Genomic DNA, 20,407 nt, shown 5'->3' on the forward strand with positions numbered 1-20,407 from the left:
TTACCCCACAAATAAATTCATATCTGACTATATCAGGAAAAGTGAACGGGTCCTAAAAGGGAATCAAGACAAACATAATTATTTGGATAATGATCAAGTGTTGACACTTTTAAAAAATATGTTTAAAGCAATCATTCATATCTCTCTACCAAAAAAAGTGTAAATCACACTTTTAACAAAATAATAAATTGATAACTCATAATATTCAAGACGTCAAAATTATAACCATAAAAAATTTCAAATGATTACTACACAAAAATATACCTAATATTTATTAATTATAATATTTTACTCAACATGATTGCCTATAGATAAACCATATAAAATTCTAATTTTAACAATAGTATTATTAATAAACCAAAATTTGATAACGGACTATTTTATTTTATTTGAAAAACTAATTGTTTGATCAACTTGATTTTCTAGGTTATTACAAATATACATATACATGAATTTATATTATAACGCCAGTAATTAATATACTAAAAATAATATATTGAGTAAATATGAAGATAAATAATATGCATGTTTCGAGTTAAAGTTGTTACAATTCTTCCTCTCTAAGAATTGTTAGAAATATAGGAATAAAATTCTCGAACCATATACACGCGGTACTCTAACTATTACAATAAAAAAAACAACAAAAATAATTGAAATGTAAATTATAATGAAAGTTATCAAATAAACCGAACTATAAGTATTGTTGAGATAAACCTCATTTCTGCAAGACAAATTACATCACAATTAGTTCTCTCGTATTGACGTAGTATCCCCAAAGATGAAACAACTTCCTACTAACGTATATAACATCTCAAATCTGCTAGGCAACGATGAACTTGATGGGGCTCCAAAAATTAAGCAATACAATGTTCCTAAAGTGTACAATAATGTTTAGAGCTTGATATAGAATGGAGATGCTTTTGTTGGTGTATAATTTATCCACAACTCTATGCCTTTTATAAGCATAAAATTAGGACATGAGAGATCATGATATTAAAACATCATAAATTATAAAATTAAGATTATAGATGTTACAAATGTGGAACGTCAATTATGTGTGAATTATATTTTGAATTATGGTATAGTAGTCTTGAAAATTTGTTAAATTCTCATTATTCTATTTTAATATTTGTAACCTACGGTTACTCATTTATTAGCTCTTACATGATTATGAAGTTTTCTGTACATAAAACTGTTGATATAAGGTATTGACCAATGATTAAACAAACGGTTAAAATGTGCAGGAGTATTAAACACAATTTTTGTTGATTCATTTCACAATTCAACAATAATTAAAGAAACGGTCAAAATTTATAACCTGCTGAGTGCTAAAATAGATTCCATGTCTCATAAATATTCAAAATATAATTCAAAACTTGTAAATATTTCAATTCATGCCCAGAATTTATAAATATTTAAATTAAGGCCAAAACTCGCCTTTTATATATGTATAGATAAAATATCAATAATAACAAGTATGATTACTGTATTAATTTAACACTGATAATTAGTATTATTACTCTCTTCGTCTACGAAAAATAGGGCTATTCCATTTTTATCCCTAGTTTTGAAAAAATGATACTCTCTCCATCCCTGAAAATGTGTCATATATTTCCTTTTTCGTCCGTCGCTAAAAATTTGTCACATTTCATTTTTACCATTTTTAGTAGTGGACCCTGCATTTTACTAACTCATTCACATTCACATTCACATTTTATTATAAAACTAATACTTCCTACATTCCATAGTAGATGTCACCCTCGGGAGATGACACAAGATTTTAGGAATTTTTTTTTTATGTGTTAAGTGGTGAGAGAAAATATAATTTTATATTTGGTGTCAGAATAAACTTTTTCCAAGAGAGGAAATGTGACATCTTTTGTAGGACAAACTAAAAAGAAAAGTGTGATATTTGGACGGAGAAAGTATATAAAAGTAGGACTCATGTATCACCAACTTTTTCAACCTACTTTCTATTACATTTCTTAAAACTCGTATCGGGTCAAATGGTAATGAACTATTAGGGACAGAGGGAGTAGTAAATAGTTAAAGTGGATAAAAAGAAAAATATACTATTCTCTTTCTTACTTTTCTTTCTATCTACTTTAACTACTCCCTCCTCCATAAAAAATAGATCATTTTGTGTATAGCACAAGTTTTAATGTAGAATTGGTAAAGTAAGAGAGGGGAGGAGAAAAAGTAGTAAAGTAAGAGAGATATGGAGAAAAAGTGAGTAAAGTAGGAGAGAGTGAAGAAAAAGTGAGAAAAGTACGAGAGATAAGCTTTCTATTTTAAAAAAGTGATCTATTTTTTGTGGTCGTCCCAAAATGGAAAAAGTGATCTATTGTTTGTAGACGGAGGGAATATTTATTATCATTTTTATAAAACTTGAGATAAGAATGATAGTATATCCCTATTTTTCTTAATTATTAATTATATAAACACACATTCTCAATTTCAGACCACTATACAAGAACACACACAAATATATATAGATACACACATCTGCACAGAAACAGACTTACAGATAGACACAATTTTAAAAACACAGCTTGACTGCACAGCAAAGACACTGCAACCCAACCCATCATCAATTCATCTCTTTCTGCATCAATCCGCCAATCCAATCAATCGGAATCACTAATTATGGAGCTGCAGAACACTGTCAAGGAAGCCCTAAACGCGCTCTACCACCATCCCGACGACGCCGTCCGGATGCAGGCCGATCGCTGGCTTCAGGATTTTCAGCGCACGATTGATGCTTGGCAGGTGATTCCTGCTTTTTTTTAATGTTTTAACTGATTGCCGGATTTCTAGTGGCTTTATTGGTTGTTGATTTGGGGGAGAGGATTTGGAGCGTTGATTGGGATTAAGTAAAGAGTGGTTTTGACCTCGGATTTTATAGGTTAATTTGTTTGAATATCGTGAGGGGTAGCATTGATGTTTTTCAGCTGAATATGTTGGGGCTTGAATTTGAATTTGAATTTGAAGTATTCGACTAGTATGTAGTTCTGCTTTGTGATTGAGTCTCGGTTTATTAGCTCGAATTGATGCATTTGATAGTCAGAAGTTGCTGTCGATGCATGGTAGGGTGTGATAGTTTACTTATCAACTATGGATTTCTTCCATTTGTGATTTTTGGCATGTTTTTAGATATTGTATTGTATGCCAAAGAGCTTTGCTTCGTATGTTTTTAGGTTGGCTACTATATAGATATACAGAATATCACCAGTTGTTGGTGCAAAGTAGTCAAGGTATCGCTAGAAAAAGTGAAATTAATGTGATGATTGTGATCCCTTCTACTTCTTTGTTATCTCTCCTTATTCTAGCATTTTTTCTATAAAACATCAAGGGCAGCAATGTTCTCTCTTTCTGGTCTTTGTTACTGAAAATTAGACCTGTTCACATGTGAATAGGTGGCGGATAATTTGCTTCATGATACTTCCAGCAACATAGAAACTTCAGTATTCTGCTCTCAAACTCTCAGAAGCAAGGTACTTAGTTCCTTCTTTTTTCGGTTAGAATCAAGATACTATTTAGTATTTACTTCTTGTTAATTAGTTCTTTGTAAAACCACCAATGGTATGCCAAGATGATTATTTATAAGTGTTCTCTTGTGTAAGCAGGTGCAGCGTGATTTTGAAGAACTACCATCTGAAGCTTTTCGTCCGCTACGTATTTCTCTAAATGTAAGGATGTACTATTAGCTTGTGCATTTCTGATCCATCTTATTCTTCCACAGAGTAATCCGTTTTAAATTTTCTCTCTTTCCCTGAAAATGTGTAGCTGTAGCTAAGAGCTTTAGTCATCATTCAATTTTTTGTGCAGTCTTTCATTCATTGATTGATATTATGTCTGAGATGCTACATGTATTATTGGAACAACCTTTATCAAACCCATGATGTTATCATATTATCCAGTGTTATAATTTTGTATCTACTTTATGCAGACTTTACTGAAATCATTTCACAAGGGACCTCCTAAAGTTAGGACTCAGGTAAATCTTTGTTACTTCAATTTGTTCATTACGTCTTCAATCAAAGAAGGCTAAATGTCGGGAGATATAGATTAGTCTTGCAGTTGCTGCATTGGCTATTCATGTACCAGCAGAAGACTGGGGAGATGGTGGTATTTTAAACTGGATAAGAGATGAGATGAACTCACACCCTGAATGCATACCAAGTTTTCTGGAACTTCTGAGAGTCTTACCTGAGGTAAGTGTAAATACAAATATTGAGAAATCAGTTATTTTCTGTCTCTCTCTCATACAGACACACACATGCAATGTTACTTAATTGGAAGTTGGATTTAACCATCATAACAGTATACTGAAAGAGAATGTGCAGATTGGCAAAACTCAGGCTCTTTTACAGATATTATATAGTAAATCAATGCTCGGCACACAAAAAATGGTTACACTCTTCAGTTTTGTTTTGATTCATGTTGTTAATGCAATATGTAATCTTTAATGTATACCAAAGAACACTCAGTCAATCCCTTAAGCTCAAGGGTGTTATAGCAGTCCCGTGATGCTATTTGTTAAAAATGTCTAATTGATATTTGGGATTGCTTGCTGTTGGAACTGTTTTCTTTTTATTACTTGTGTGGAGCATGTGTGTGTGTGTGTTTTCACAGGCATGACTGTTTATCTAATTTGTATCCACCCAAAGCAGCCTATCATGAAACCGTTCTTAGTTTAGTATTTGATTTGGTTGGATAAGCTTTATAATTTAGATAAGTTGAATTAAATTTTAGTGAATCTGGTAATATATCTAAAGTTATAATCATCTTTTTTATTGGTTTCAGAATAAATGGCTTAACAACAATTTCCTTAAATCCAGGAAGTTTTCAATTACAAAATAGCAGTTCGTCCTGATAGACGCCGGATTTTTGAAAATGAGCTTGCTACTGGGATGGAGATTGCTCTTAATGTCTTCACCGCTTGCTTGAACATAAATGGACTGTCGGAACAGGTATGCTATATAATTTGATGTGCTGTCATGAAGTTCATATTTGTGGGTTTGTTATAAATCCTTAAAATATTGAACTATTTGTATATTGCTTTTTTTTTAAGTCTTTGTGTCTTTGGCATAAAATTGTTGTTATCCTTTCTAAATTCATACAACTTGGCAGGCACTTGAGGCTTTTGCTTCATGGCTACGGCTAAGGCACAGGTATTCACTTCTTTTACATAACTTCATTCTCGTAGGTATACTTGTTACTTGCATTTTCTGATATTATCAGATAGAGAATAGTATGCTCTGTCATCATGGATCTTAGTATATCTCACTTTACCACAGTAGAGTTAAATGAATGGCTTTTAGGGCAGCAATATATGAATATTTGTTTCTGATGTGGTACATGCAATCAAAAGCAACTTGTCTTTCCAATGGATCTGTGAATTACTACATGCACCTTAAGTTCAGTAGCAGGAACCCACCATCTAACGTAAATTTTTCATGCAATCTAATAAACTTAACAATAACATTTTACAAAATCAAAAATCATAATTATGAAAGCATTGAAAATATTTAATACATTTAATGTTAGTATTGATTGACACTTAGTGAATTTATATTAGTGGCTTGTGTGAGGAAATGGTAGTTGGTATTTGAATGTATGTATAGAAGGGGGTTGCGCATGATGCAGCCTCTATGGGGGCTGTGGCCCGAGCAACCGCCAACCCCAACCTGCTGAGGGGGAGTTTCTGATTAGGAAGGGCTGTAGCCTCCTCCCCCATCCTCTCACCTGATTCCACCACTGATAAATTCACTTATTGGTTCCAGGATTCCAGCTTCAGCTCTGGCTTCACATCCGTTGGTGCACACAGCTCTCTCAGGCTTGAATAGTGATATACTGTCCGAAGCATCTGTTAATGGTTTGTGAAAGTTACATGCTAATTCTTTCATCGCATTCGTAATATAACACTCTCCAATCTTTGTAGATCTCTTCCTAAGCATTTTTTATACACCTCTATCATGTTCATTCTGATGGAACTCAGTTAAAGTAGATAGACATACAGTCTTTGTTTCCCCAGAGTTTTGGCTGGTTTATCTAGTGCTAAGTCACAGGGAAATGATTTTCTGAATGGAGGTGAACTTCTATGTTAAATGTAAGAACATGTAGCTGATAGTTTTAACAATGAAAACTTAAAATCAAAGTGATGGCTTGCCCAAAAGAGATTTTTTTTTATATGAAATAAATACTAGTTTTCTTATTGGATTTATAAATACAGGGTATAGTATCTTTGGTTCTCTATAAGCATGGCATTTTTGGTCAGTATGTGTATGATTCAAATTCAACAAAACTAAAAGATAGCTGTCATATTTAGTGGGGAAGCTGATTCAAGTAGCTCTTGAATGGCCTCAACACTTATATGAGTGTGGCCCAGTTAAGTTTTGTGGTGGCTATCGGGCGGTAGAATTCAAAGATTCGGATTTGGCTTCAGAAATTAGCTTCACATAAACAGTTCTGTCAGATTACGCTCTTTCTCTCCCTCTCTCTCTATTGCATGATGTTTATCCAGTTGATACTTAGGTTCTTTAGGATCATCACCAATGCTATATACTCCACAATATTAAGGATGCTTACCTTGTACCAATCTCTACCTGCAGTTATTTCTGAATTGATTCACTATACAACAGTGAGAAACCTTGATGAAGTTGCTTCTCAGATGCCTTTAATTCAAGTACTTGTGCCTAGGATTATGAATCTGAAGCCTCAACTTAGAGATTCATCCAAGGTATTACATAAGCAGGGTCTTATTTTTTTTTCTTCTCCATTTAGAGTATTGTGTTTATTCCATTCAGATCTGTCATTGTATTTGTCAAAGATGATGCCCGTATAGATGAAGTCATTTCATCACTTTGTAAACCATTTAGATGCTTGAAAGTTGTGCTGTGTTTCATAGTTGGTGCTGTCATTTATATGCTCATTATCAAAATACTTCTAGAAATTATCTTCGTGTGTCCATTGCTATTCATATTTTACACAAATCTTGACATGGTACTGATCTAGTTGTTGACATAACATAGTATTGGTTGGAAATCTTAGACAATAGTAGGCTGGAAGTGATCAAGTGAAAGCTTGGAGTTTGAGTTTTCTGGCTTGAGCCTCCAATTGGGAGTTGTATCAGAAGGTCTGAGTTTCTTCCAGCAAAAGTTAGAGCTCCATTAGATTCCTACCTCGTATTAGCTTCGCAATCTGCAAATTAACAAGAAGTGCAAAATGAAGAACCACGTCTAGCAACTAAGGTTTATTATCAGAAACTGGGAGACTGGACCAGTTTGCTTGACCCCAGCAGGTTAGCCTTGGGTGGGAAATTATGTGCATCTAGTCATCCATCTTCCTTTCGAACCACATTCCTCACCATTAATTCTTCTTAGATGAAACAGGAGGGACATCTGTCCTCCTGATGTACTTCTGCATCATGTCACTCGTATTAAGTTGTGGTTCCTATGAAAATTGTCTTGCGCGGTGACAATGTTAGCATGGAGGAGTGGTGCATATGGTTGTGATTTTGTGAAATGGTAATGAAAGTTACTAATGTAAATTCAACAAATGGTTCCAAGGTAGTTTTTAGATGTTACTCATGAGTTTCATACAAGGTTAATCTGAATCTGGATTGAAACAATAAGCATGTAAAAGCAAGTGGAATTTGATAAATAATACTCCCTCCGTCCCATGTTACTTGCACTTTTCATTTTAGGCCGTAAATTTGAGATTGATTTTTTAGTGTAACTAAATTAGAATTTTAAGTGTAATGAGACATCACTTAATAAAGGACCTCTTAACTTAATCTAACATATTAAATGCATTAATTCTAACTTAAACTATAAATAGTGTAAGGTGTGTGACGTGCCGAAAAGTAAAAGTGCAAGTAACATGGGACGGAGGGAGTATAACCTAGAGTAGGTCTGGGCTCCAGTGGAAACCATTTTTTTGCCATTTATAATAAGATAAACATTAAATTTCTTATTTGCATTACAAGCTCAAAGCCATCTTTATACTCTCTTCTGTGCAGTTATTATATATGATGTTTCTATATGACAACTGTTCACCACTGATCTCAGGATGAGGAGGATGTGAAGGCTGTTGCTCGCTTATTTGCTGACATGGGAGATGCATACGTTGAATTGATTGCTACTGGTATATAGCCTGCAAAGCCTTGCAACCTTCTACAGACTTGGTTTCTTTTAAATTTAGTAATACTTATGTGGGGTTTTACATATGCTCAATTAGTTTGTATCTTAGTGAGGATATTACCCTTGCTTCTTGTACAACAGGGACACTTCTTACAATAAAAAGTAACTTTTCTCTTCAGGTTCTGATGAATCAATGGTGATCGTGCAAGCACTACTTGAAGCTACTTCACATCCAGAATTTGATATTGCTTCAATGACCTTTAACTTTTGGCATAGTCTTCAAATGCTAATAAGTGAGAGGTACTGGCATTTTCTATTCTAAGGTTATGTGTGTGCGCTAGATCATTATATGACTGTATAATTTCTAATGGATTAGGAGTAATACTCTTCCACATGGTCATGAACCATCTTCTGAACCTGAGAAATCCCCTCAGCTGCTGGCGTTCCGTTCATCGTATGAAGCACTTGTTTCCTTGGTGAGGCTTTTCTTATGGTCTTTACATAGTCTTAGGTTTTGCATCAAGATTAAGTTTCTTCTAATTCAAAATGGAAGTGTTTGCATAGTTCCTTAAGAATGCTAAAGGAGAGGAGCATTTGTTCTTCACTAGTAATATTTTTTTTCCTAAATAAATAAGAGCATAACATGGTATACAAATGTCTTGGTGTTTTATCCCCATTTTCTTTGAGATAAAATAAATACATTCCAAAGATCATTGCTGTAATTGTCTGACCATCATAATGATATCTGGAGGATATGACCCTGGCCTCCTTGTTTACAGATTCCCAAGTATTTACGCATGTGGTTACTAGTTTTTAAGGCTAACTACTTTTATCAATAATGATTTCTTATATGATTTTGCTGTTATTTATTTTTCTCTCAGGTTAGTGTCAAAGTTGAATATCCCCAGGATTATGCTGATCTTTCAAGAGAGGACCAGAAAGATTTTAAGCAAACCAGATATGGTACATTTGCTGTTTGATCTGATAATGGTTTGCTGCATGTATCGACATAATCTTAAATGATGTATGTAGTTTATATAAATATTTAACAAACTCTCAAATACGATACACATGGAAGAAACATTTTGTTTATTGCCTTGGAACTAGGCATATTTTTCAGGGATGGGGAGTATTAGTTAGCCATTTCAGAATGCCTTCTGCATTTGAAACATACAGAATTATTTAATGTACACATGACTTGTATGTTTTATCTTCATAGCCTTGTTATTGTCTAGATGTCAACATTATAGGTCTTCCCCCTCCTCCCACTAGACTTTTTGAGGTGACATGTTTTAAGATCTAACATTTTTTGTGGTTTTCACAAAATTATCATGCTGGCAGCTGTTGCGGATGTCCTCATTGATGCAGCTCTAGTTTTAGGTGGTGATGCTACACTGAAGATTCTTTACATGAAGCTTATTGAGGTACATGTAATCTCGTTAATGCTGTAGAGATACCTGTCTGTCAACCCTTTAAAACTCTGTAACAAATTAATAAAGGCATAAAGCAGCATTTGCAGCCATTATAAATTCTTGTTTGTATGGTCACTCATCTTATACATATTTTGCTCACGATGGAAAATAAGTCAAAAGGCTACGTTATAAGTTCTTATGAGGTACCGAACATCATACTCTATACATATATAAGCGATATAATGGCACAGTTCTGGTTCCAGCTTATGATGGAAAAGATATTGGAGATCTGCCGGTTGTGAGCTGTACTCAACTACTCATTGATATCTTGTTTCCCAAATATTAGGAACAACTCATAATCATTGTATACAACACAAATAACTTCCCTTATGGTTTGTAAATGTACTCCTGACTTCTTGTAGCTTTCACACTCTCATTACTTTGATATAACCTGCAATATGTAATAAATACATGTTGAACCCAATTTCTGGAATGAAACCTGATAAAAAAAGAGACAGTGGGTAAAATGTTAATTAATCCTCCTACTGGAATTGAAAGGCTACAGTTTAAGGCTTCACCATAGGCCCACTACTTCGACCCAAGGCTCACTGGGGAGATTGGGCCCCACTCTGAAGACTACCAACATAATTATCATATAGTATTACATATCATGAAATTATTTGAATTCAAAACATTGTTAGTACATGAATTTATCAATGATGTCTCATTTCCCCTTTTAATTTATGTATAGGCTGTTAGAAATTGCGGGCAGGTCCAGCAAACTGATTGGCGTCCAGCAGAAGCGGCTTTATATAGTATTCGAGCAATATCCGATTATGTATCTAATACTGAAGGAGATGTGATGCCTCAGGTTTGAATATTCTCCCATATCAGGCTGTCAATTTATAAAGCTAGCTAGCTAGGTGTTTCCCATTGATCAATGTATTTCCTAGTTATTGATCCGACAAAATTTCCTTTTAGTCCTTTGGCCTCATGCATTAATTTGTTTTGATGTCTAACTATGTTCACTGTTCAACACTTTACCAATTCAGATATATCAAACATGTTTTGTTTTGCCAGATCATGAATTTACTTCCTCAACTTCCTCATCAACCACAGCTGCTGCAGACAGGTATAAAATCCACGAGAACATCCTTTTGTCTCTCAAAATGTCTTTATTACTTCCTCATCAGGGAGTAGTTTTGAGTTTTGACACAGTGTTCTCGAGTTACTTATTTATGTTTTTTTTGTATCTTTGTTCAGTATGCTATGTAATTGGGGCTTACTCAAAATGGCTTGACACTGCACCAAGTGGACCTTCATTCTTGTCGCCTCTTATAAATATTCTTGTTAGCGGTATGAGTATATCAGAGGACACTGCAGCTGCAGCTGCTGTGGCTTTTCGTCATATATGTGACGGTAAATAGTCTTGCTTGCTTAGCTTCTCATGTTTGTTTTCCTGACTAGTACTAATAGTTTACAGCTAAAACTAACATTCAATGTTTTTTAAGCTTCTAATTTCATGATTTATGGTTTAATTCTTGTAATATCTCAGATATTGTTATTTCTCTCTTCAACAAACTGTGATCTTCTTCGCCTCTAGTAGGGTAGCTCTGGGTGATGGTCCTACTCTTTGTGAGATTACATAATAACAAGGAATTTGTGTTCTAGGAGTAAAATGTCAAGCATTTTTTTCTTGAATAGGGGCTTCTTTTATATTCTATCTATGTCCATTATTTCTTACCTTATTGCTCACTTGCCACAAAATTTTACCCCTTTGTTACTGGGCTTTGCAATAGCTATATTTTACTTGAACTCTGCCTATATTTTGTTTTGGCTGTAGACTGCAAGAAAAAACTATGTGGGTCCTTGGATGGACTTTTCCAAATATACCAAGGGGCAATGATTGGAGAAGGCCCCTTCAAGGTTTCTGCAGAAGACTCGTTGCATCTAGTCGAGGCTCTTAGGTATTAATGATTTTTATGACTTGCAGAAACTGGCTGGTATTTTGTGTTGTGTTAACTTATTTAGATAATCTTTATTCACAGTATGGTCGTCACGGAACTTCCTTCGGAACATGCTAAGAAAGCCTTGGAGGCACTATGCTTGCCCACTGTTGCTCCTTTACAGGTTAGTATTGTCTTAAGGAATCAGGCTTGTTTTGATATGTGGTTGACTGGTTGAGTGAGCAATTTGCATGGTCAATAAGCAGGACATCATCAATCAAGGCCCTTTAGTACTGGGACAGAAGCCTGCTCGAGATTTAACTGTTCATATTGACCGATTAGCAAATATATTTAGGTAGCAACATATATCTGTATTGGTTATATTAGGCGTACCTTTTTATGAAGCTCAACTTATAATTATGCAACTTCAGACATGCGAATCATCCGGAAGCTGTTGCAGATGCTGTTCGAAGACTCTGGCCAATCTTCAAATCAATCTTCGATATGTTAGTGCTACATCTGCTGATTTGATAAATACTTTAATTATATTGCCTTGGGTACTTGATTCAAGATAAGTTTGAGCTCAAATATCTGTGCTGCAGTCGTTCTTGGGACATGCGAACTATGGAATCTCTTTGTCGAGCGTGCAAAAATGCGGTAAGATTTCTGAACTATGGAATTTTGATTATGGATTATTTCAAAGGTTCTCACCATTTGCTTTTTGAGTATTATTGCCCTCACTATCAAGTATGGTAAATGGGGATGATAAAATTTAAGAAGAGGGACCAAAGGGAACCAAATCTATTCATGGTGCTTGGTATGTTAGATTTGGAATCAAATAACTCGACAATTACTCCCTTGATTAGTTACCCTCGGATTAATCAACTTGATTTCCATTGTAATTGAACTTCTCAGCCATACACCCATACCCATAGTTGTTCCAGTTGAAGCACCATTTTAGGGTGTTTTAACATGACATAATACCATGATTAATCTACTTAGCACGGTAAGGCCATATGACTATGCATACAGATCATATTTTCTCTATCGTGCTGGCAGTACTTCTCTAGTAATTCTAAGACCTCCAACAATGTTATTTTTTTTTATAACATGATTGAACCCTCATCGCCTTTTTGCCATAGTAGTCATTCTACTTTCATTGGACTGCCCACAGAAGATAGTATTCGAAAGGAATGTAATCCAATTTCAATTGTAGTTTCCAGTGTCAGTATGTCACTTTTATGGGAGTCTTCCTGATAAGAAATTTCTCTCTTCCAGGTGAGGACCTCTAAAACTCTTATGGGGGTTACAGTTGGTGTAATACTCGAAGAGATACAAGCTTTGTACAAACAACATCAGCAACCTTGTTTCCTCTATCTCTCTAGTGAAGTTATTAAGGTTCGTATTCCTGGTTCTTTCTGGGTTAATATATTACTCGATAAGTTTTCCCTTTTCTGATTAACTTATATTTGAATCCTCTTCTCTAGATATTTGGTTCAGATCCATCTTGTACAAACTATTTGACAATCTTGATTGAATCTCTTTTCAACCATACAACATCTGTGCTTACAAAAGTTCAGGTAATGTCTCTGGTTAATAACCGTCAGCTCCGTTAATTGAGATCGTGGAATGTTTTCCTGATGCTATTACCCATGTGGCAGGACTTCTCTTCCCGACCCGACCTGGTAGATGATTGTTTTTTATTAGCATCAAGATGCATCCGTTATTGTCCGCAATTATTCTTTACATCTCCTGTATTCCCCTGCTTGGTGGACTGTTCTATGATTGGCATCACCGTGCAGCATAGGTTCTCCCTCACAATCTCTCTATCAAATAGTAAAATTTAGTATTTTCTTATGTTCTTAAACGACAAGCATGCTCTGATGAAATACAGTAAGGATTGAAATTGTCACATTTCACACTGCAGGGAGGCCTCCAATTCCATACTAAATTTCCTATCAGATGTTTTCGATCTTGCAAATTCCACTCACGGGAAGCCTTATGTGCCCATCCGGGACAATGTGATTATTCCCAGAGGAGCTGTCATCACCAGAGTTCTTGTAGCTGCTCTAACCGGAGCACTTCCAAGTTCGCGACTAGAAACGGTTTATGTCCCTGACCCCTCAATAGATAAATGCTACCATGATAGAGGCTTCCATTTGCTATATTGAACACTTCAATTTTCATTTGCAATAGGTAACCTACACGCTTCTAGCTATTACACGAGCCTACAGTTCAAAGGCGTTAGAGTGGGCAAAGGAGGCCATTTCCTTAATTCCATCAAATGCGGTGACAGAGGTGGAAAGGTCAAGATTTCTGCAAGCTTTGTCAGATGCGACGTCTGGTGCAGCTGTAAACGGCCTGACGACTCCAATCGAAGAATTATCCGAGGTCTGTAGACGTAATAGATCCGTTCAAGAGATTGTTCAAGGAGCTTTGAGGCCTCTTGAACTGAACATGGTTTCTGTATCATAGTTGGTGAGTGACAGAGAAGGGCTATTTTTTCTCTGCCCTTGTCTTCGGTTTCGGTTGAGGCAACTTTTTTGTTTCATTTCAATATTTGTATATTGTTCATTTGCCATTTCATATAGTTTGAATGAGGGTGAGAGGGGAGGGTGAGAGGTTGTGTTGTTGTGTTTTACTTTCAAAGATGAAACATAATCTTTTTATTGTGAAGGATAGCTTAAATATGGCAGACGGTTGTAAGTCTCTGGTTTGGTCAATTTTTGGGGGGGCAATATCACTTTATTATAAATTTGGTTCATGTCTGAATTCTCGTTAATGGCATTTTCATTTTCACATATTGATTAATTTCAGCAACAGTATTACTGAGTTGAGTTCTTTAATTGTGATAAATTTGCTGCTTAAATCTCATCACCTGGCTTAGATTTCTAACAATACAAAAGGAGCATATAATTAACAAACTAGTTCACTTTCAAATGGAAGTATAACTACACGATCAAAGAGAAGGGGAAGTGAGTAGGAGTTAAGCAAGGAACAAAAGATGATTCTTTCCTTGATGAAGATTGTGCCACAATACGATTGAAAAACAAGATCAGTGACAGATTTATTGTGATTTGGTCACAATTTTTTTCCCCCTTACTCTTGCCAAGAAGAATTCACCAAGAGCGACGTCGGAATTGCATCCAGTAGATGGGAATAACTGCACCAAAGTAAGAACGTAAACAACTCTTTAATCTTATTTGAATATTACCCAAAAAGATACATGAATTGAAGTACAAGATGGAACAACTGCAGGATATAGACGTAGAGCAACACGGGATCCATGTAAAAATGTCAGTTCTTTCTGTCCTAGTCATCTAAATGCCATTCCTTAATGAAGACTGTCAGGATATGAAGACCATCGAGTTTTTGTTTCCATAACATCTTAGTTCTCTGGGTTTTTTACTATAAAGTATTAACCACCAAAGGGAAGTAGTAAAGTTAACAGGAACTCAATTATTGTAGGAATCAGATGAAATAGCTCAGTTCGAAATGTTTAGGTAGTAAAATGGCAAGAAAAAACTAAAACTTTTTTCTTCTTTTCTTAATCTAAACTACACCATACTTATATAAGAAAACTCAAGTGCCAGTCCAAGAAATATACATAAAGATAACTCACTTACTAAAGGTGACAAGTACTCGTGACAAGGCCTGCGGCTGAAACTGTTTGAAGGGACAATCTGAATTCCAGCTCAAAGCAACCCCTCAAAAACTGAACATGCATATTTGTAAATCAGTGATATGATTCATATAAAAAGCTATACTCCTTTTTCTAACCCAGTAAAGGTAAAAGTATAAAAGGAAAGAACAATGCGATGAAAATCATGATCTTACATTGAGATTAACTTGAACCCTTATCTTTCCCCTCGTTTGCTACAGCATCAGCCACAAGTGACATCGGTCTTTCATTTATAACCTCATCTATTATTCCAAACTCCTTTGCCTCCTCAGCTGTCATGAAATAATCACGGTCCATGTTTGCTTGGATTACTTCAAGTGACTGTCCAGTGTGTTTACAGTAGAGATCATTCAATGCATCCCAAACACGAATAATTTGCTTGGTGTGGATACTTATGTCTTTAGCCTGCCCACTGTACCCACCAGAAGGCTGATGTATCATGATTGTAGCATTTGGGAGGGACCGCCTTTCACCCTTTGCACCAGCAGCCAGTAGGAGAGAAGCCATTGATGCAGCTTGACCAAGACATATAGTATTGATGGGAGACCGGATATACTGCATCGTGTCATAGATAGCAAGACCTACATTATCAATCAACTAACAATGAGTTCGAAGGTTTTCAAATAAAGTTCAAATATAAATACATACTGCAAAGTAGGATTCTCTGCAAAGTAGCAAAAAAGCAAAGGAACATTTCCTCATTTTAAGTTGCATAAGGATCATAAATTTGAATCAGAGTGCAAGTTCATCCCCATCCTTTACCAAAGCTGAATATTCAAGACTAATCTCTAGTTCTCTACTGTTCCTGAACATTGATTGTGACAGTAAATCCTACCAAATTAAACAAAAATTTGCAATATATATGCAAAACTCCTCAGCAACAAAAAATAATTATGACATTCTCATCACCTCCCCCAAACTAAACCCACTCAGAATCCAAAACATCACATACTAACACAGCTCACAAAAATTGAAAACCGGGCAAAATCCCCCGTCAATCGCCTTGTACGGGACTTTACATAATGTAAATAAGCTTAGAATATTAGTCCTGATTCAGTTTAACCAAAGCTTGAAACTTGATCATGATCGACTACAATGCCATTCAAAATTTGTCACAGAGATATCCATTTCCAATTATAAGACTTCAGCTCAACGATAAATAAACAACATTAAAATTACATAGTTTCTCCTCATCAATTAAAAAAAACCTCTGTAGCCCGAGACTGACTAAAATTTCCATCAAAAATATCAAAACCAAACTTATTTTGAACAAAAAAATCAACAAAACGGGAAATTTAACACATTTACCAGCAGTAACAGCGCCACCGGGGGAATTCAGATACATGTGAATTGGCTTGGCGGGATTCTCCGACTCGAGGAAGAGCAGCTGCGCGACGACGACGTGGGCGGTATCGTCGGAGATGGGGCCGTTGATGCAAATGATGCGCTCTTTCAGTAGCCGAGAGAAAATGTCGTAGGCGCGCTCCCCTCTCGATGAATGCTCGATCACCATGGGCACCAGGCTATAGCTCCTTCGGCCGCCGGCGACGGCGGTGGAGGATTTGGCGACATTGATTAGATTTCGGGAGAAGAGGCTTCGCATCATCGCTAGGGTTTCGATTTTCAAATTTGGGGAATTCAAAAGGAGAAGATTGGAAGTTTGGAACTCTATTGCATCATTCACTTTTATTTTATTTTAGTTCAGTTTTATTTATCCTTCTTGAATATTTTATCTGAAATTTGATGATATTGTAATAAATTATTAATAATGCAAAAACATTGTTCAGTAATTTAGTTTATAAGATAAATGACAAATTTAATATTCATTTCATTCTTTCATTCCATTTTACCATCATTTCATTCCTATTATTCATGAATTTCATTTTAAATAATTTATTATGGGGCTACTATACAATTATTTAAACATAAATTTCTCACATTATTATTTTCAAATTTCATATAATTTCCAATTTTTAGCAAAATTGTAGCTAGTGTGACACCATCGTGACATAAGAACATGGCACTATTTACATTTTTCACCAAATTGATAAAGACCTAATACTAATGTGATAATGTGATGTGACAAACAAAAAAACTACTACCAACCACATCATCATTAATTTGGCCAAAAGTGGAAAAGGTGATTAATTGCATAAACAGTATCACATTTTAAATTCATCAAACCGACCCAAAATCGATGATGTATACTTAATTATGAATTATGATATTTTATTATATAAAACAAATAAAAATAAAAATAGATTCACTAATTTTTTTCAATTTATTTTCTTTTATAAAATACTCCTTTCGTCCCGCTTTAGCAGTCTCATTGACTTTTCTGCCTCCTTTTTGTAAAAGTAATAAAAAATAGTTAAAGTGAAGAAATGGTTTCTGCCTCCTTTTTGTAAAAGTAATAAAAAATAGTTAAAGTGAAGAAATGGTAAAGTAAGAGAGCAATGTCAGCTTTAGCAGTCTCATTGACTTTTCTGCTTCCGTAAAGTAATGAAAAATAGTTAAAGTGGAGAAATGATAAAGTAAGAGAGACAGGGTCAACTATGCGATATTTATTGGTGAACATGAGAAGAGCATGTCAACTATGAGATATTTATTGGTGAGAGAGGGAATATCTCTCAATAAATGTGTTATTTATTGGTGAATAGAGGAAGAGCATGTCAAGTGTCAACTATGAGATATTTATTAGTGAAAGAGAGAGTATCTCCCAATAAATGCGATATTTATTAGTGAAGAAGGGAAGAGCATGTCAACTATGAGATATATATTTATTGGTGAATAGGAGTATCTCCCAACAAAGTAAACAAATGAAATGATATGCATACTCCATTTAATACAAGATAAAATGAAATGATATTTATTACTCCACTTACTACTTGTATTCAATAAAAAAACCACTAAAAAGGAGAAAAGCAAAGCAAAAACCTTCCTGTAAATATCAGTAGCACAAAATGGGCAGGTACAAGACATAAAATATATTTCCAGCCTGTACAATGCATAGATAGAACTTAGAAGGATTAATAGTCCAAAGCTAGTGTTGAGCAATCTATGTCTTAATCAATGTTTCTCTATTTATCTTAAGAATGTTTATACCTATGATGTGCCCTATTCCTCCATAGTCCTTATTCTCTTCCAAAACTATTCCTCCTCATGCAACACTAACAATGCCATCTCCCTTTTTGTAGCTTGGTGTCACCGGGAACGAGGAACCCGTGGACAGGGACAACCGCAGTGACAATTGAGATGGCCCGGGAGGAACTTGCTGGTTTAAGCTTAGCTCAGCCATGGCTGAGGTCAGAGGCAGAGAGCAACGATGAACAAACATGGCTGGTGAGTTGTTTGCTAAGAAATTTTCACCTTGCATTGGTAATAGAACAGGACCATTCATGGTTGAGAATAGATTGGCATTGGCTGTCAATGGCCGAGGCACAGAGGGTGGCCGTGCAACGGGCTGAGCCGGGATCTGTTGCCGGTTTCTGGCCTCTTTCATTGGCATTGCAGCAACCTAATTTGAAACAGGACAACATATTTTTCAATCAGATTTATCATTTGTGAACATAAACATACTTTTCACTCAGAAATCCATATCCTTGAATGTTCAATTTAGTTTCATAAACCAGCAAGAACAATTATGAACACAAGAGCTATTGGATAGGCGATCTACCGAGTCAGTGGTGATGTCGAAGAGGCTGGTGCGCCGGCGCCGGCAATTGAGGTTGTTCCGGCGGATGAAGTACTTCTGAGCGTGACTAGCAACCTGAGTCGGTGTACGAGTCTTCACATAATTCTTAGATATTCCTCTCCAATCTCCTTTCCCAACCTTCTGCAATCCAACGAGGAACCGCTTGTGCTCTTCCTCTGTCCATGGAGTTCCTGAACAATGAAATCAAATCCACACCGATTCAATTGTGAGAATCCACAAACCACAAATGAAACCTATCTTCGTATTGAATACTCACATCCTAATTTTGTTACTTTTTTTTCGATTTCTTTTCGTGAATGCAATTGATTCCATACATTTGAAGAAAATTTCACAAGCAAGTAAACTACACCGTCTACATGAAATTATTCTTCACAGAAATCAGATAAGCAAATAAACAAATTGAAAAGTATTAAGCTGAATTAGCAGCTCAAAAGCTTCACGATCATAACATTAAATCACCTAAATCAAAACGAAACTGAAATTAAGCTAAATTAACAACTCAATTTCACGATCATAACATTAATAACCTAAATCAAAACGAAACTTAAATTCGTAGTAACAAAAAAAATACTCATAGATCTAACCTCGCTTACGATCGCCGCTACCTCCGGCCGCCTGAGGCGCTGCGTCATCCGCGGAGGCGTATCCGGCAGCTCCGCCGCGCTCCTTCGCCTTCTCCGGCTTGCTTGCGTTACTAACCTGCTCGTATTCGGAGAGGTTATTCATACTCACGCTCTTCCTCATCGGATCGACCTTCACTCTCACACCGAACAGCATGATCTCGCTAACGCCGCTCGTGGCGGTGGCCGGAGAATCTCCGGGGATCGACATCGGAATTTTCCGACGAATTTCGAAAAGAGAAAGGGAAAAGTTGATGAAGAAATGAAAGGTGGAAAAGTCGCTTTTATACTGAGATGAAAGAGGGCCTTTTGGAAACGTGGAGGCCGTACAATACGTTGCTGGAATTTAATTTATTTAGTTAATTAATAATGGAAATTATGGATATTACCAAATGGGATATATTAGGAGATAATAGTGGATTAAATTCATAAATATAATTAGCAGCGATTAAGATGGAAAGCTAGCTGTCGGGTGAGATTATTAACAAAACTATCATTTTATAATGTGAATATTCTGATTTGGTTTAGCCGGATTAACAAGATTTGAGATTATCAAAAACAAATTGATTGAATATATACAACTTTAATTTATGTAAGAGGATTATTTTGTTAAGATTAAATTACTCAAATATATCATTATGTCACACAGACTATTCATCTGTTCCACACAAAAATTAGAATCAGATAATTAGAGTATGCCATTAAAATATCTCATTTTTTCTTTCTCCTTTCTCCTCCATTAGCTAATAAATATCTCATCAAAATAAATATCACACTTTTCTTTTTAGTTTGTCCTACAAATAATGTTACATTTTCATTTTTGAAAAACTTCTCTTTCACATAAATAAAAAAATTACTACCTCCGTCCACGAAAATTTGTCCCATTTT

The 20,407-nt window shown here is 35.5% G+C and overlaps 3 protein-coding genes across 5 annotated transcripts; 1 reads left to right on the forward strand and 2 right to left on the reverse strand.

The window, feature by feature from the left end:
• The first annotated feature begins 2,518 nt into the window (after positions 1 to 2,518).
• On the forward strand, positions 2,519 to 14,303 carry LOC125212541 (transportin MOS14). 2 transcript variants are annotated; one of them, XM_048112741.1, is made up of 27 exons: positions 2,519 to 2,769; positions 3,417 to 3,494; positions 3,627 to 3,689; positions 3,950 to 3,997; positions 4,068 to 4,214; positions 4,842 to 4,973; positions 5,134 to 5,174; positions 5,787 to 5,878; positions 6,615 to 6,742; positions 8,073 to 8,148; positions 8,324 to 8,444; positions 8,521 to 8,620; positions 9,026 to 9,107; positions 9,486 to 9,568; positions 10,308 to 10,427; positions 10,637 to 10,688; positions 10,820 to 10,975; positions 11,400 to 11,523; positions 11,605 to 11,686; positions 11,769 to 11,857; positions 11,934 to 12,008; positions 12,105 to 12,159; positions 12,781 to 12,900; positions 12,990 to 13,082; positions 13,164 to 13,309; positions 13,430 to 13,607; positions 13,699 to 14,303. In XM_048112741.1, the coding sequence occupies exons 1-27, from the start codon at positions 2,647 to 2,649 to the stop codon at positions 13,975 to 13,977; spliced, it is 2,883 nt and encodes a 960-aa protein (XP_047968698.1). In that variant the 5' UTR covers positions 2,519 to 2,646; the 3' UTR covers positions 13,978 to 14,303. The 2 variants fall into 2 exon arrangements, with proteins under 2 accessions (XP_047968698.1, XP_047968700.1); XM_048112743.1 differs by lacking the exons at positions 2,519 to 2,769; positions 3,417 to 3,494 and having other exon boundaries at positions 3,641 to 3,689; positions 4,073 to 4,214.
• A 185-nt stretch (positions 14,304 to 14,488) lies between these two features.
• LOC125212542 (ATP-dependent Clp protease proteolytic subunit 2, mitochondrial-like) lies at positions 14,489 to 16,864 on the reverse strand. Of its 2 annotated transcripts, none has more exons than XM_048112744.1 (4): positions 16,493 to 16,864; positions 15,340 to 15,765; positions 15,129 to 15,217; positions 14,489 to 14,665 (listed from the first exon to the last, which is right to left on the reverse strand). In XM_048112744.1, the coding sequence occupies exons 1-2, from the start codon at positions 16,788 to 16,790 to the stop codon at positions 15,347 to 15,349; spliced, it is 717 nt and encodes a 238-aa protein (XP_047968701.1). In that variant the 5' UTR covers positions 16,791 to 16,864; the 3' UTR covers positions 14,489 to 14,665; positions 15,129 to 15,217; positions 15,340 to 15,346. The 2 variants fall into 2 exon arrangements, with proteins under 2 accessions (XP_047968701.1, XP_047968702.1); XM_048112745.1 differs by having other exon boundaries at positions 15,125 to 15,217.
• A 1,243-nt stretch (positions 16,865 to 18,107) lies between these two features.
• On the reverse strand, positions 18,108 to 19,769 carry LOC125213240 (transcription factor MYB1R1-like). Its single transcript, XM_048113670.1, has 3 exons — positions 19,484 to 19,769; positions 18,861 to 19,069; positions 18,108 to 18,701 (listed from the first exon to the last, which is right to left on the reverse strand). The coding sequence occupies exons 1-3, from the start codon at positions 19,728 to 19,730 to the stop codon at positions 18,345 to 18,347; spliced, it is 813 nt and encodes a 270-aa protein (XP_047969627.1). The 5' UTR covers positions 19,731 to 19,769; the 3' UTR covers positions 18,108 to 18,344.
• Between the last annotated feature and the right edge of the window lie 638 nt (positions 19,770 to 20,407).

The sequence above is a fragment of the Salvia hispanica genome, chromosome 3 (assembly GCF_023119035.1).
Source record: "Salvia hispanica cultivar TCC Black 2014 chromosome 3, UniMelb_Shisp_WGS_1.0, whole genome shotgun sequence".
Taxonomy (NCBI): Eukaryota; Viridiplantae; Streptophyta; class Magnoliopsida; order Lamiales; family Lamiaceae; genus Salvia; species Salvia hispanica.